The sequence below is a fragment of the Triturus cristatus genome, chromosome 3_1 (genome assembly GCF_964204655.1).
Source record: "Triturus cristatus chromosome 3_1, aTriCri1.1, whole genome shotgun sequence".
Taxonomy (NCBI): domain Eukaryota; kingdom Metazoa; phylum Chordata; class Amphibia; order Caudata; family Salamandridae; genus Triturus; species Triturus cristatus.
In genome coordinates, this window is record NC_140583.1 from 657,765,636 (window position 1) to 657,783,870 (window position 18,235).

The 18,235-nt window shown below is 42.8% G+C and overlaps 1 protein-coding gene across 1 annotated transcript in view; it reads right to left on the minus strand.

The window, feature by feature from the left end:
- Window positions 1–18,235, minus strand: part of RASGRF1 (Ras protein specific guanine nucleotide releasing factor 1) — a 727,100-nt gene that overhangs the window by 275,045 nt on the left and 433,820 nt on the right. The window contains exon 13 of the mRNA XM_085644699.1: window positions 10,735–10,817. Coding sequence (XP_085500825.1) covers window positions 10,735–10,817 — 83 coding nt within the window. The remainder of the gene's footprint in view (window positions 1–10,734; window positions 10,818–18,235) is intronic.

Below are 18,235 nucleotides of genomic sequence, written 5' to 3' on the forward strand. Positions count from 1 at the left end.
GGACGTGCACTCACACCAAACCGCATTCAGACCATTCTAGACACTCCTGTAACCCGCACTCAGAAGGATGTTTGTGCACTGATTGGCCTCACCTTTTTTTTGTAGGCAGTTTTTCACACATTATTAAACCTTTGTTGGACCTTTTTTGCCCCTCCCATGGACTGCTGAGTGCCAGAGCGCCTTCCAACAGTTACGCCGAGCCCTTTGTTCTGCACCAGTATTAGGTACCCCAGACATGTTGATGAGTGACTATTTTTCCCAGTTAACTGACAGCTTGTCTTCTATTTATCAGCAGGTGCGGGAAGCTCTCCCTTCATGAGCCCTGCTGTGTTGACATACCACTGCGACATCCTGGTCACCGAGAAAGGATGAGCTGTATCACCTGGAAGTATTCCCGGACCACACGATCCCTGCTACATCTAGATATCTGCTTCGATCTAGGAAGAAAGACATTTCAGTGCAGAAAGAGACTGTTTGAGTCACTGTCCTGGGTGGTTAAAGACTGACTACAAAGGGGGTTAGCCTTTTAGTGACTACTCGTCTCAACGTTAGTGAAGAAACCAATGCCTGCCCAGGACCTTAGGGCATCATCTGTTTTGTTGTTTGCCGATGAAAATGAGCTCGCCTATGAAGAAGGAGATCACTGCGACTATGTGCAACGGCTGTACAATCTGCATCCTTGGTCTGACTTTGACCGCTGCCATCATCGCTACTGTAATGTGGGTAGTGTAGGAAGTAATGCCTGGAGCCTTCTTACCTATCATTACTGTTACATCACTTGCTGCAAAAGAGAACCATCGTTTTGATTTGCCGCAACATGAACAGGGATACCGACAAAATCTGAGAAACAATTTGTTTCTTCAAATGTTGCATCAGACACACCAGCTATGCAATGCTACAAACTGTTGGGTTTGTGGGAAGATTCCTCCGCATCAGAATATAAAAGGAATCCCGTTGTCACCGCTGCCATTCTCTCACAATGGCTCATGCTCAGCTTGGTTCAAACTCTATATGCCTTTAATGAACAACGTCTGTTACCCCGATGAGGAAGGGGACCCACAAGCCAAAGGACCTGCATGGGAAATGGAGGAGTACCGCAGAGGAAATTCCTCCACAAGTTATGTTTTCCCCAACACTCGAACGACCAAGGGTAACGGGCCTTTTGTCATCGCTGTTACTAGAGCCCAAGCAAATCTTTGTGTGAGCAGTTTTGGTAGTATCCCAGTGGGAAAAAGTGACTGTACCACAGTATTAAACATTACTGTAACAAACAATAGCAGTCTTCTATCCTCACACACCACTTATTTCATTTGTGGTAGTAAAGGCTACTATCATCTACCAATCGGATTGTCCGGAACATGCTACGTGTCCTTCTTGCTTCCTCCTGCGTTCCTAGCACCTGCATCTTATCATAAAGATCAAAAACTGTTTAATGACATTTCCTTGAACCGATTCAAAAGAACTATAAATAATGATGAAGTGGATCAAACTGACACTGCATTACAGCAATATGTTGACTTTAATTTGGGACTCTTTTTCTTTGTTGGTGCTGCTTTGAATAACAGGAAAATCAGGCGCTCACAAATGTCCAAAATGTAAATGCTCGTTTAGCAATAGACCGAGAAGTCAGCAATATGATGCTAATCGATATACATGATATTTATCGAACCCCTTTTAAAGCATAAGAAAATGTCTTAGCTTATGCCAAAAGGGCCGTCTGTGGAAAACTTGTAATATTTTACTTGGCATAAGCTGCAGCCATTTTGGCTGTGGTGTCCATTTCCTTTCCTTCATAATTCTCCCGTCCTCTGCTGCTTGTCTTTTTCTGCCTGTGCTATCTATTTTAGTTGACTTCCTGACTCAGCTAAAAGCAATGTACGTGCTGAGAGTTTGTAGCTGCCAGTACACCTGTTTACTGTCAATCATTTACTGCTGCCATAAGCATTCCTGCTCCCCCTCCCACTTTGCTGACCAAGTCCTTATTCATCTGCCCTTGTTTGCTGAAAACTATTTGCAAAACTTGCTCTTCCTATTTCTGTTCACGTGCTTACACTGCACAAAACCTATATGAAAGGGCACTGGTTTGTGAAGCCAGTGTACTACCTCCTCCAGCACTTGAGAGTGCTGTGTGGATGTGGTCCCATTCATGAGTGATTAATAAACTTGTTATTTATTCCTACTCCAGTGCTGATCTCTACTTTGTTGGTTTTTGAACCCGTGGACAAAAAGGTGACCCTGCACCAGTGTACCCCTAAAAAGGTATATTTCCACAGTTGGGGTGAGGGCTGAACCATAGTTACTATTCAAAGTGAAGAATGTTAGACAGGACTTGTCTTTTTGTGTGATTACTGTTCAGGAAGACTGACAACAACCAGGTGCACAGAGATCACACATCACTATGCTCATGTTTTGGATACTCCTGCTTGAAGCCAGATCTACTGCTATCTGCTATGAAAACTATCACTTCACACAAAGCTGTGTTTGGAGAGTAACCTAGAAATGACATTTGAAAGAAAATAGATTCTGAAGCCTCAGACTGTCTGGAAAATGTATTTAAAAGTGGGATTCAAACAACACCATTTTGTTGCTGTACCAAATTCTTCTCGATCAAGGAAGGGAGTACTCCACAGAGTAGCCAAAAATCTGCTGTGTAACCAGGGCTAGTGTCTGCCTGATTTGAAGGCAGTCTTTCAGAGGTGAGGAGACATTACCTGAGGTCTGCACTTTTTGCTGGAGCACAGGATTGGCTTAAATAGTTCAGAAGTTTGCCTACCTCCTAAGAGTGAAAGAAAGTGCCTGAACCTTCAGGAGGAGAAACTGTCTGAGAGGAGAAGTCCAGCATGTACTTGGCGTGTGGAGCACCCAGAGGAAGCTGACAAAGAGCGTGAGCCAGGAGTGAACTATGTCACAAAGGTGTCTGGGCCCTTCTTCAGTGAACTGTATCACAACTGCACCAACATGATAGTGGAAATAATTAAAGTCATAATGATGTTGAGTTGGAAGCTGTGATTGTCCTGGAGACCAGAATTTGCACAGAGGCATCATTGTGAGGAAACTTAGCTGAGTGCCTGCAACTAATACATCCGATCATAGGTCTTCAGCTAGTCACAGAGGCCACTGCTGCCAATGATTATTGTGACCAGGCAGAGCTGTCAAGAGAATCCGCTCTGCAAATCCAGATCCAAACAAGGCAGTCCCCATGAAGAAAGGACCAAAACTATTAGGGTGGTCCACTGTACATCCTGAAATGCAATGCAACCGAGAGCACATAAATGCTGGGCTTAGCCTGAATGCAGGAACACAGACTATGCATCATCTATTGGTAATGAGATATAAAGCAGGGCCATATAATTGTTGAATCATTTGGAGCTTATCAAGAAAACTTGTGGTACCCTAGAGAAGACCAAGGGGGCTTTTTATCAAAAGCTACATACCTGTCTAGCTTGCTGTTTAATATACGGAAGTGTAAGGGTGATGAGTGGTTTTAGGGTTCCTGGATGGACGGAGTGTAGTGCTGGAGAGGGATTTTACGGGTTAATGGATGGGCAGAGTTTTGGGCTGATGAGGATTTTTAAGGTTCAATTAAGGGTAGCTACTGGGGTAGTGAAGAGTTTAGAGGGTTCAGGATGGAATGGAGTTTAGGGTGGTGAGAGATTTTAAGGATTCAGAGATGGGTGGAGTTTAGATGTAGAAAATGGTTTTTAGGATTTAGGGATTAGTAGTTTAAGGGGATGAGGAGTTCCTATTGGCCATGGATGGCTTATGTTTAAGGGTGGTGAGGGTTAGGGTTCAGGAATGGTTGGATTTAGGGGTAGTGAGTGATTTTATGGTTCAAGGATGGTGGATTTTTGGGGTTGACAGGGCTTTAGGCTTCAGGGATGTATGTAGTTTAGGTGTGGTGAGGGGGCTTTAGGGGACACGAATTGATGATGTTCAGGGGTTGTGACGGGTCAGCCATGGATGGTGTTTATGGGTGGCGATGGATCAGTGCACTAAAATCATCCAAAATAATTGTTTGACAATGTAAGAGATATAAATATGAAATAATGTCCCGTGAAGTAATGCACTGAAGTAAATATCTCCAACAAAACTATTTCTGGAAGTAAAAAGTGCAACCATTGCATTTACACTTAAAAATAAGCATTTGAAAGCCAATTTCGACCAAAAAGGCATTCTATGAATTGGTTTCTACGAAATGTAAATACCATTCATTATGAAAAGTTCCATAAAACAGTTTGGATGAAATGGTTTCTCAGTAATGGTATTCCATGAAATAGTTTTTCTATGAAATCACATAGAACCGATGATGGTGAGAATATTATTCTTTACATCAATTAAGTAGTTTATAAGCCAAGATGGGGCCTGAAGCTTGACTTAGCTTAATGAAAACACACTTGAAGTTCCCAAAAAAATGTAGTTGTGCCATCAGCACTGTCTCCCAATATTTCTAAAATGATTGGAAGTTAAGTGATGGGCCAAATGGCCAATCATCATCAGGGTAGCAAGATCTAGAATGGATTATGAAAGGAACTTGGCAACCCTCATGTTCGGCTATAGGACGGTTTCCCATTCTTCAAAGGACGCACTTGTGAGACTCTTTGTAATAGGGGCTGAGAAAGTCTACTTGCTGATTTATCATCCCTGAAATGTGTACCACTGTTAGTGTCAGTTCCCTGGCTGTGGCCCAATGCCAGATTGTCCGTGCTTCTGTTGAAAGTGGTCTTGACCTGGTGCCCCTTTGTCTGTTAAAACAATGCTTGGTGGTAGTAGTGTCTGTTTCAGTCTGGATTGTTGACTTTTTCAGGGATGGCAGACAGGCCTTGAGAGCCAGATGGACAACACTAAGATCCAGATAGTTTTATGTTGTATGAGGCTTCCTTGAATGTCCACTGTCTCTGTACTATCAAATGTTTAAATGAGCTCCTCACCCTGACAAGGAAGCATCCATCACTATACTCTGTGATGGCATTTCCTTCTAAAAGAAAACTCCCTTGTGCAAGTTCTGCTTATAGATAGAGATTGTCTTGTTGTAAAAGTCACAATCAAGCTGTCCTCTCAATTGTTCTTCTTTTGACACTGTTGGTCCTCTAGATAGTGCTACAGGGGGGTCTCACGTGCAGCCTTGCATCTGGGATAATATAGATGCAGGATGTCATTCATAGGGCTAGAAGGGAAGCTATTTTATTGCTGTTGGCTTGGAGGTTTTCTCCAGAATGTGGCATTACTCCCAGATAGAGGACACTATTTCACCATTGCCCCCAAATAAGTTAGTGTTTGCACTGGTGTTGAGGTTGACTTTTGATGGTTGATCTGAAGACCCAGACAGCACAGTAGTTTTATATTTGCAACAAAATCCTACTTCACATTTTCATGACTGTGTGCTTTCAGTGCTCAGTTGTCCTGGGAAGGGTAGTAAAAATCCCCTTCTATCGTAGGTGGACTACTACTACGGCTACACATTTAAAGAATGTACAAGAAGAAGACTTGAGACTGAAATCAGGACTATTTAGTAACAGAGGTTATTTCCTACAATTAAAAAGAAATTTTCTATGGGGCTTTGCTACTGGAATGTGAAAATATGTATCTCGCAGTTCTATTGCACATATCATTCCTTGTTCTTCTTCTTCTTGATGAATTTGTTTGTGAACCATAGGGCTTATATTGGTCTGTATCAGTGGAACTAGCTTGATCACACCCAAAGCTGGCTTTGAAGGAACTGTTAGTAGAATGGCCTTGAAATGTAGAAAGTATCTATAGGCTACAATATTTGGCACCCATTTGTCTCTTGTAAGTGGAGTCCACTCTGCCATATGCAAGGGTACTGCTCTCCCACTGAAGTGAGAAACAGAGTTGGGAAGTCACTGTCTATTACCAGAAGAGTGTCTTCTTCTGGAGGTAGGAGGTTTCATTGATGATGAGTTAGGTACCAAAAACCTTTTCTGGTAAGGGCATCTCTGACTATGGCGTTATTGCTGTTGGTCAGGTTAATAAGGCCAGTAAGGGGAATGAACCCTGGGCTAGGAATACCTCCTACCTTTTGCCTTTTATAGCTGTTTAAATACGTTTTCCTTTCTTCAAGGCCCACTGCCAGAGAATCAACCTTATTCTTCATCTTTATCATCTCTTTCTCTGTTTGTCTCCCAAATAAAGTAAACCCTGAAAACTCTGGCTTTAAGGTGGTGGATACACCATGATAGTAGGCTCTAGATGCCAATTCTACAGAATCAACTGCTGCACTTATGATTTGGTTAGAGATCAGTGAAGTTTAATATCAGCATTTCAATTAAGTCTTGTTGGCAATGTTTAGGCAGGTCATTGATAAAAGATTGCATGCCCTCCCAGGTTTCCTTCAGATACCTTTTGTCATGCTGTCATTTTTTAAATGTGTAGCTGCCATACCACATACATTACTACCAGGCATTCCAGATGTCTGCTTTCTCGCTGTGTTGTAACTATAGTATCCGGAGCTGAAACATGCCTCCTTCTCACCAAGGTTACTATAACTGAATCAGGTTTTGGTTCATTTTACGTTATGTCTGGATCCTGTTGTGGTGCCTTATATTTCTGCAATAGACATAGAATGGCAGCTTTTATAGTGCTAGGGTTAAGGGACCTTTCCTCTGCAATGTCATGCAGGCCTGGTACTCAATGCAGCAAGGGTTTCAGAGCTGCACTTGGCTGTAAAGTTTCTAGAATCACTGAACCTTTTTGTTGTAGAATCTCCAGAGGAATGTTCAGTTTATCCGCTCCTCTGGCTACGACTATGTGAAATGCTGTAATGTTGTCGATGGGAGACACAAGATGGAGATAAGACTGGTGGGGTTGGAGTACTAAATGAATTAGTATCATCTGAATCTGAAATAGGAGACCTGGGACTGGAAGGAGATCTGTGTCTTTTTCTTTTTTCTGGAGTACCATGGGAAGAGAGGCTGGAGATCATTGAGGGGACAGAAGAGTTGGTCGTCTTTTGAGAACAGGAGTCATTGATGTTGGTCTAGATACCCTCCTAGGTGGTGACAGCTGTAAGGATTGTAAGGAACCTGAAGTGGATCCTCAAAATAGAATATTTCCCTTATTGGTTTGAAAGACAAACTGTTCCTGAAGGACTCTCACATAGGGTGATCCAGACAAAAGAGATCTTCAGGAAAACACTGAATACATCCTTCGCAATGTCATTCAAGATCAGCGTCAAAAGTGTCAACATTGATAGCATCGGCTTCAATCTAATTTCAAAGACAGGTTCGATGTCTACTTCTCATCAACGTCATGGAGAGTATACCAAACACTTGCAGTCTGAAAGACCTACAAGGTTGATGTAGAAGACCTTCCGCTATTTAACATCGAAGATTGCCCATTGTTTGATGATATCAAAGCCGCCAGTGATATCCACGTCTATATTGGCTTCAATGTTGACATCGGTTTGAAAGTTAGTGGATCATAGTTATTGACGCATAGATGATGTTAACAGTCTTTGCCTTTACAACGCCGATGGAGGTGGGGAATTAAAGTAGCCAAATGGCATCTCTTTTTTTGAGAATGAGAGGAATGATGTTCAGTGGTGATCTGTCATTGACATCAGAGATGGGAATCCTACCAATGATGAAAACGAAGCCGGTTTAGCCATCAATATCACGGGCGACTTTGGCAACATCGAACTGTGGGCAGCCTTCGATGTTAAATGGCTTTGCCCAAGGGTCTTGCAGACTGTGGGTGTTTGTTGGTATGCTCTCCGTTGATGAAAATGACACATCGTACCTGCCTTTGAGAGCTGATCGGAACACCTTTGAAGCTGATCTTGAATGATGTCATCAGTGGTTTCCTGAAGATTTCCTATTTCAGGACCTCCTTTTGTAGGAGTCCTTCTCAGACGCCATTTGTCTTTCACAAGAAGCACGAGAAAACTTTTCCAACCCTTTCTTCGTCTTCTTCATTTCCTCCTCCACTTTCACGTCCTGGATCATTTCTCTGAGTCTGATGGGGTTTCGAATGTTTAAAGTCCTATTGGACATGTTGTTTCCAGGGGTCAGTCATCAGTCGAGTGTGACTCTGGCAGGCACACCACACAGATCTCGTGGGGGTGAAAGACAGCTTTTAAAAAAACATATATGTATATTGAGCGAAAATATAAAAACAAACTTTAGTCAAAAAGTAGAGGTGTCAAACCACACGTGCTCTAAGATCCCACTCGCAGGAGCTGTAATAAAGAACTGACTCTCTGAGGTAGCTGCCAGTTCAGTGCATCATGGGTAGGGGAAACTCCTGGACTCTTAAAGAGACAGGGCACTTTTGCTTACCTTTCATTGTAAGACTATCAGGCTGCATTTTTCCTTCCCTTTCACATATTTTCACCTTTATTGTAAACTACAGTGTGAAATGCAAGCTGGATCTGCTTATTATGGTTAATCAATGGATTTCCAGGAAACAAATAGCCCCTGATAGGTATTACGGGGCGTTGCTCATCATAAGGACAGTTCACCCTGTGTGACATTTTCAGTGGGCATCTTTTGAAATGTCCTCCGGAATACACACATGCAGCTCCGGAACATTGTAGTGTTTATGAATATCAGTAAAGATCCTTTGACGCAGAATTAAAACTAAACAACAAAATATTTTGGGACTCTTAATGTAATACCCCTTTAACCTAATTAATATGAATTAACAACAAATTATTAATTAATTAAAAATAAATTACTTCCCACCCTTTACACCTATAATCCCCACAACCCGCACATAAAATCTACATAAAACAAATTAATAGCATAATTAACATAATTAAGTATCAATTTAATAAATAACATTGAATAAAAATTAATTAATTTATTACAATTACATTACTTCAAACCCTATACCTGGGAAACAGTCGGAACACCGCGGCCTCAGCCACGCGTGTTCCGACATCGCAAGCATAACCACGCTTGCCTTAACCACACATATGCCTTAACTAAGCATATTAGTGGTTAAAGCAGTGCCTGGTCAAGCTGCTGGCTGCTGCAGGGATGGAAGCAGGAAACGTCACCAGGAAGAGAGGCAGAGGACGCAGTGAGGTAAGTGGGGCTGTGCTGGGGGCATAGGGTAGTTTTTGGGGCTGTGCTGGGGTCGTTTTTGTGGCTGTGCTGGCGTGGGGGGAGTTTTCGGGGCTGTGCTGGGGGCAGGGGGAAGTTTTCAGGGCTGTGCTGGGGCGGGAGGAATTTTTGCAGCTAGGCGGGGGAGACCTCACCAGGAAGAGAGGCAGAGGACACGGTGAGGAAAGTGGGGCTGTGCTGGGGGGTAGTTTTCAGGGCTGTGCTACAGGCAGGGGGGTTGTTTTCAGGTCTGAGGGTTGTTTTCAGTGCTGGGGGACGGTTGGGGTAGTTTTTAGGGCTGAGGTGGTGTTGGGGTAATTTTCAGGGCTGGGGTTGTGGTTGTTTTCAGGACTGGGGGGGTGTTGGAGTAGTTTTCAGGGCTTAGGGGATGGGCAGAGTAGTTATTAGGGCTCGGAGGTAGGGTAGTTTTTTTAATTAGGGGTTAGAGTGTTAGGCCTAAGGGCAGTGGAAGGGGTTGGGTTAGTTTAATGTACAGCACGGAGGGATCGGATAGTGTATGTTAAGGGGCAGAGTTTTAGGGCTCAGGAGAGGAGAATGGGTAGTTGGGGTAGTTTTTAGGGTTTGGGGGAGGGTTTGTTTGTTTTTGGGGCTCATTGTTTGTGGTCGGTGTAGTTTTTTAAATTAGGGATTAGGGTTTTAGGTTAAAGGGCATTGGAAGGGGTTGGGGTAGTTTTAGGGAGAGCGCGTGACTTGGAGGGGGGTCGGGGTAGTGTATGTTAAGGGTTAGGGATAGCCCAGGGGTGGGAGGGATTTGGGGTATGTTAAGGGGCAGGTAGGGGGTTTGTAGATTAGGGCGGGGAGAGGGTTGGGAGTAGTGGCGAGCTTAGCCATGCATACCTTTACCGTTCATGTCTTTACCACAAAATTGTGTGGTGAAGGCATGCGTGGTAAAGGAATGCATGGTTAAGATGCATTTGTTGTTCAGGCTGAGTGCTTCTATCATACAAGCCCTATACCCCTATAAACCCATAACTTGCGTTGGAACTAAAAAACACAAAAGTTAGTTACATTAAATTTAATAACTACTAAAAAATTAACAAATATATATAAAAACAGAAACAATAATTATACAAATAGATTACATAATACACATTTAAAATATACACTAAAATACATAACAATAATTAAACAAGGATACCTCAAACAACTATATTTTTGCAAACTATATTAATGACTTCATTATTTTTAAAATCGATATTACTTACCTTAAAATCAATATTCTTGCCATCAATATTCTTGCTGACAATTTTCCATAAAACAAAATTTTAGACTCAATATTTTGGTATGGCGATATTATTTACTCAATATTTTGTCTTAATACCGTAGCAAAATGTAGAAAATATGCTCAGATGCAGCAAAGGAAGTAAGCTTGGTATATAGAAAGGTCATGAAGTGATGGCATGCGCACCAGGATAATCAGATTCAGTCTTGATTTACTGAGATTCAGGCATTTATTTCCAATCACATATTGATAATGCAGGCAGTTCACCACTGGATTGTGGTACAGCATGTTCACAGTCATCAGATCCATAACTCTTTTCTCTGATTCCAAAGCATCCCTTTCTCATCAATCGCTTCTCTCTCTCTCCATTCCATGGGCACTCTCGCTTCCATTACCCAGTTACCTTCATTGCTTTTATTGGTCACTTACTTGATCATTTGTGGGACAGTTACTTTGGAGTTTTCCTCGAATGCGTTCATCATCAGGCCATTGCAGCGAATGTTATCAATGCACTGCAAGAAAAGGGTCAGGATCGGTCAGTGTTCAGTATCTAAATATATAATGTGATTTATTCTATAGCGTCTGGCAGGGAACAAGGGTGGAGGGGTGAGGGTGGTGGAGGGGTACAAACTTTTTTAAAAACACTTATCTCCTCGCTGCATCTCTCCTCCATCATCTCTCCGCGGCTAGAACAGGCAGCACACACTGGCTCCCTTAAGCTAATCACAATGCTGTAATGCAGTGTTGTGACTGGTCTGAGCGCCGTGGTTCGGCGCTCAGGCAGGGAATGGGAGCCTGGGCATGTTCCTCACCAGGCGGTGCATTACAGCCTGGTGGGGAACATGCAAAGTGCATGACTGTTTGGCAGGCCCAAGACAACCGGCAAAACAGTCATGTGCACTTGGAGTGTGGCAACCACTCCTACCCCTGTGCCACTAGCCCCGCCGTAACCCAGCCCTGAACCTACGAAAAATAGCATGATAATAACAATGTTATTATCATTTGATTTTTCCTGCTCTGAGAGCAGTGGGCGACGCTCCTCTGCCTTAGCAGAGGAGCCTCCCTGGGATTTATTGTCATCAATTGGTATATGTACAGTTGTTTTCTCTTCCAACAAACTTTTATTTTAAACTTAAAAAACGGAAGGGCAGAGTGCGCCCGGCCAACAGATGGACAACTCAGCACAAACATGCCAGCAAGGTTGGTGTAGTCGGTAGAGTCATGGGTCTCACCAGGTTCCATCGATGCAGCAGGCAGCAAAGGCTTACTAGCAAAGGTCAGCAGCAGACTCCCTTGAGTAAGGAGCAGTGGTGTAATGCAAAATGATGGGGCTCCCTGTAGGATCTGATGACTGGCTCATAAGCCTCCCATATGTAAAAGAAATATCTTAAATCCTCCCCCAACCCCTAACGCACAGCAGGGGCTGCAGAGGTCTGCTTTAATATGTCTCTGTATTCAAAAGAGCAATGGGGTGACCCAGTATCCCTCAGAACCTGGGCAGTAAGTTTATAAGGTAACAGTGGTTCTGTTGGGTGAAAGTATTGCTTTGCGCATACGGTTTAGTCAAGCATTTTTCAACAATGTACATTAATTTGACTTTAAGCAACACACAAGACAGTTCAAATGCAACCAAAAAATTCTTTATATATGAATTGCGTCATTCATATATGCATACATCAATATTTTCACGGGTGGCCGTCATGCAATGATGTGTTGATAGAAGTGACACAGTGAGGAATAGGTGCTCGGTGACAATGTGCGTGATATGTACAGTAGTTTAAAAGCGAATTTTTCGTAGGTGGCCAGGATGTGTCGAATAGTAAAACTGCGCTGTGGAAGAGTTCTTTTTTGGCACAGGTTCTATACGAAGGTCCACAAATAATTTGTGGACCTTCGTATAGAACCTGTGCCAAAAAAGAACTCTTCCACAGCGCAGTTTTACTATTCGACACATCCTGGCCACCTACGAAAAATTCGCTTTTAAACTACTGTACATATCACGCACATTGTCACCGAGCACCTATTCCTCACTGTGTCACTTCTATCAACACATCATTGCATGACGGCCACCCGTGAAAATATTGATGTATGCATATATGAATGACGCAATTCATATATAAAGAATTTTTTGGTTGCATTTGAACTGTCTTGTGTGTTGCTTAAAGTCAAATTAATGTACATTGTTGAAAAATGCTTGACTAAACCTTAATATGTCTCTGGTCAGCAGGGAAAGTGGTTTCAGCAGGGATTTAGCAAGGTCAGTGTAGTCAGTAGGGACTGTGGGAGGGGGAGGCTCAGCAAGAGCTACATGGTCAGCAGAGCTGTGCATGGTCGATAAATTTAGTGGGGTCAGCAGTGTCAGTGCAACCAGCACGAGGCCAGTATGGGCAGTAGATTCAGTGAATTTGGTGGATATTGAAAGTCACATAATCAGTTTAGAATTTCTCGAGTCTGCTTTTGCTTGGGAATGTCGATACATAATCTGGAGTAATGCTTTAAATGGGCCAGCACTCACAAGTACTAAGTACCAGCACTCCTAGATTGTTCACTCTTGAGTACCTGCATTTCTACTTTGACAAGTAGAGTATCGGTACTAATCATGGATTAAACTTAATTTTCAGAGGATGATGTCCTTGGGCCCAACAAGGTGGAAGAATAACCCTGCTCGGTGCTAAGGCCCAAAGTGCTATCGTAGCCGAGGATCAGCAAGGTAGGAGATAATTCTAGTCTAAAGCCTAATACTTCCTCCCAGTACCCTAGCAGCCCTGTTTTTAACAGATCTAATATGTCACAGTCTTACAGCATGTGAATCAAAGTGGCAGGCCCTAGCCCGCATCTGGGGCATTTATCATCTTTTCTTCTCCCCCATGCATACAGTTTAGCTGGTGTAAAATAGAGATTAAAAATAGTTTTATACAATTGGGCTTTGAGATTCGAGGATAAAAGTATTTTAGCCGTTAAAGAGAGGCTCATATACATATCCACATCGGCATTCCCCAGATTCCTTTCCCAATATGTCTCAGTTTTTTCCAGGTCATCTGGAATCCTATCGAGAAGTAAACTATAAAAATTCCTAATTCTATTTGACTTCGAGGTTATAGTATCCAAAAGTGGTATCTTGTCGAGCTTAATCTTAGGGCTGCAAACGGTGAGGATGCTCCTAATCTGAACAAATTTAAAATATTGGTTGTCCGGTATGCTAAAGACCCGCTGTAGCCTGGGAAATTGAAAATCTTGCTCTTCCCCACAAAAAACCCCAATTGTTCCCACCCCATACCTTTCCCACTTCTTCCCCATTGCATCGTTGATCTGGGGTGGAAACAGAGATGAACGCCAAAGGGGGGTATATCTACAGACTTTCGGGACAGCCATAAACTTGGAGACCTGCTTCCAAACTTTCCATGCACTGTAGATCACTTTGATCCGTACGTTTTTATAGTAACTCGGTTCGAGTTGCCTGAGTAACAACCCAGGAGCTTCCTTCCCTATGGACAATTCGTAAATAGTGGGTATTTTTGGGCCTTGCTCTGTTCCCATATCATTATCCAGGACAAAAAGGGTGGCCATTTGATGGAGAACAGCCTCCCAGTAATAAAGGGTGATGTTGGAGATTGCAAGGCCACCCCTATCTTGTGGTAAGGCAAGAAACTTCATCGCCCTTCTTACCTTCCCGTATTGCCACATAAAACTGGAAAAAATTGACTCCAATGCCCTCAGTATCCTATCTTCCACAGCCAGCGGTATTGCACGGAACAGATACAGAATCTTTGGTAGCATGGTCATTCAAAGTTTCCCCTCCCTATGATGGACAGATGCAACCCATTAACCCTCCTTAGATCATTCCCTATGGTTTTGATCATAGGCTCGAAATTACATTTAATAATTTCATCCACCTTAGCACTTATAATGACCCCAAGATAGACCGCAGTATTTACTTTCCTTGGATCAATAAAATCTATATTGTCCGTTCAAAACAATAGTTTTCCCCTTATTCAGTGCATATCCGGATAGAAGCCAGTAGCTCTCAGCGATTTTATTTATCTCAATAATTGCCTCAGCTGGGTTCGGGGTTAGAACCGCAACATCATCGGCAGAAGCCAGTACTTTAGTCTCATAACCACCCGTACTTATTGGCTTAATATTCTGATTCAGTAGTAGTTTAACCACTAACGGATTGATATAAAGAGTGAATAATATAGAGGAGCAGGGGCATCCTTGCCTGGTCTCTCTTGATATGTTGATATTATTGGATTCCTTCCCCATAAGTTGCAGTCTGGCCCTTGCTTGGTAATACATTGCCTTAATAGCTTTAATGAATTGTGGCCCAAATCCATTTACTCTAGTATCCCCCATAAAAACTCCCAAGACACCCGGTCAAAGGCTTTCTCGGCATAGAGAAGGATCATAGCCATCTGGCCCGTCTCATTTATGATGTCAAATAGAGAGATAACTCTACGGGTATGGTCAGTTGTTCCTTTAACCCGGGTTAAGACCATGTTGCCAAGGGGAGAACAGGCATTCTATGATCCTCCCTAGCCGATTAGCCAGTATTTTAGAATATAATTTAGTATCTGAGTTGATCAAAGAGATCGGCTGGTATGAAGATGGATTCTCTACCGGCTTGCCTTTTTTAGGGAATATTACGATGTCTGTCTCCTTCCAAGACTCAGGGGGGGTTCCATTATACTGCACTCCCTTAAACAGGTCCAGGAGAAAAGGTGTTATGACAGTGCCTAAGATCTTATAGACCTCGAGCGGAATTCTATCAGGGCCTGCAGCCTTACCAGATACCATTCCTAGCAATGCTAAATGAACTTCTTCAAAAGTAATCTCTTCTTCTAGTTTATCACTTGTTAAGCTATCCAAGCCCCCTTCGAGTTCAGTACCATCAATTAAGCCCACTAAGCCCTGGGCAACTTCGAATCGATCTTTATTAATATCATCCTGGTACAGGTTTTGGTAATAGTGTTGAAACCCTTTGACTATCTCTTCAGGATCGGTATATACTTGTCCGTCTATTTGTATGGAAGGTATTACATTAAGGGATATCCTCTGCCTAGTGCGCAGAGCTAACCTTTTACCAACTTGTTCTCCATTTCCGTAAGTACTACTCCTACGGGATTGATATTCCTTTGCTGATATCTGCGTTAGCCAGCTATTTAATTCTGCTTTTAAGACAATTATCCGATGTTGAATTTGGCCACCCTCTTGTCCCTGCATTATTGTCAGAACATACTCCTCTTCAGCCCTGGCCAACTCCTGAGATAGTTGTTGGTTCTTGGTCTCCCGCTGCTTCTTAGCCCTGGCAACAAAGCTTATAGTCTCCCCCCTAAGACTAGCCTTAAAAGAATTCCAGACCACCCCCTTGCTAGCACTGAAGCTGTTAATATTAAAATATTCCTGTGCCCAATCTTTAATAAATTCGATATATTCATTGTTGACTAGCAATTTTCTGTCAAACGTCCACTTGCTCCGTGATCTCTTAAAGCTTGGTATAGCTATTTTTAAAATCAAGGGATTGTGATCAGAAATTATTTTGGGAAGTTTCTTAATCCCAGCTCGTTCTAATAGATCCCTTGTACCATAGAAATAGTCAATCCTGACAATTTTTTTATGGGGGCAGAAGAAGTATGTATAACTAGGGTTAGTCAGGTTTTTATGGTCCCAGATATCAACCAAACTGTGACTATTCATAAGGAAATTTAGAGCCCTGTAAACTCTAGGCTTACGCCCGAAATAGCCCCCTTGTCTCTGCTTCCCATTTCCTACATCTAATGAGATATTTAGATCTCCCCAGAAAATTAAAGGGTTTGGCCACGTAGCCAGTTCTGTTTCCAAAACTTCAAATATCTGGGGGTCATCCTGATTTGATTCATAAACTGAACATACTGTAACTCCTATTGCAAATTCAGTAATGGTAGAGTCCAAAGCTCTGTTTTTAATATAAAATAAGGGCCTTCGGTGGTCATATCACTGAAAATACAAGATTTGAAAAAAATAATATTGTCTACGGGTGCTCATGGAAGACAATTTCTATGGACTGGAATCTAGAGAATGCTAAAGTGATTCAGGTATTTTACTGACCTCTGGTGGTCGTTTTCTCTCAAGAAAGTTAAATAGAGGCAGTTGCCAGAAAAATAAAAAAGGGTCCCTCAGCAGAAAGCAATTCTGGTATTTTACTGACCTCTACTGGTCGGTTTCTATCAAGACAGTTAAATAGAGGCAGTTGAACAGCAAAAAAAGTCCCTATGCGGAAGCAGACAAGTCCTAGGGCTGATCTCCAGAGCCCACAAACTACGTACACATATAAGTATATACTAAAGTATATACAAGAGGTCTTGAATGCTCGACCTAAAAAGGCACAGATCATCTTACCTCTATCAAATAATGCTTCCAGAGGGCAGTTCATCCCTAGAAATGTGCACAAGGAACGTAAACACTGCTGCAATAGCAAATTAGCAAAGTTCTCCTCACACCAATCAGAAGAGCAAACTGGAATAAGGCATCTCACTACTACCTACTACCACAACAGCAAGAAAAACACACTGGAATGGGGGCGCTCGCTGCTGCAACCAAATCTCACTGGCACCTGACCACTACTACGACAGCAGACTGGAAGAGAGGCCCACTACAACCCTACCGCCTCCCGCCACCTTAAGGGTCAATACAGTGATGCAAGCAGAACACTACACATCTATGTAGAATATTTCTAGAGACAGAGAAGGAAGCTGCTCACAAACAACACCTCTTATCGTGCAACAATTCACACTTCGGAAGTAACAAAGAGACTCACACAGAATGTATCTGACACAGAAATAACAAACATTAAAGCATCTTACTTTCTAATCAGCTCTTGCACTAGAACCAAAAATGCATGAATGATTAACAACAACACTCGTTCCAAACACTGGCAACCAGTGTGATGCCCGACACAACGGAAGAGACACGTATAGCACCTTGCCTGTATTATTCTGGCTCTTTCCCGGCCCTGTGCACCTCTTTCTCTCCTTCTACAATCTCTCACTCTGTCCCGCTTCAGTCATGCATTCTCATATTCTTACCCTTCATCTTCTTCTTCTTCCTCCCTTCACGCGCATGGCTCGTGGAACTGTTCCCAGCCTCTTCCCTTCACCCCATTCCTTTCCCCCATATTCATGGCTAGGTACATTCCAAGCCATCTCTTCAGCTGTTTTGTCCACTCTCTCATCCTCCTACTCCTCCCTATTGATGCCCCTCCCCTCACTGATCTCCAATTTCCCCTCAATCGGTTCGCTCTGTACCTGCATGGATTTGCTTGAACCTCATCCTCTCTTCCGGTCCGTCATCCTTACCTCCCCAATGGCACCTGGCTTATGAGACTGATCTCAGTTTCCAGCTCTCTCGCTGTTGCTTTATCACACAAGAACTAGCTCTTTACTACAAATGTGGCAAATATAGCTGGTCCCTACATAGGGCCTATTCACAAGCTGCATTTTGCAGTGCATTTAGCGGTATTACGGTAGAACTGCTAATGTACTGCAAAATACTATTCACAAATCTACAAGCAGGGGTTCTTGAGTGAAAATCTCCACCAACTGCAGTCTCTGAACATGTTAGCATACGTTTTAGTAGTAAATGTGGGAGGGACATTGGGGAGAGGTTCGAGAATTGGGAATATTTACTACTAAAGGGGTGGGGTAAGGAGAGGAGTATGGGGGGGGTTAAAGTCAGGTTAGGGAGTGGTTTCAGGAGGACTACACCTTCCCACAAAAGAATAAGCTCATTCCTACTCACAAACTGCACTTCTGAAATGACTACAAACAAAAAGGATACAAAACAGTCATAAATGTACTCCAGCTCAGACCTGGAGTGAGCCCAACACCACTCTTGAACAACTACTGGTACTGCAACAACCTCCTATGGAATATAATGGAGGTATGGTCTTAAATAA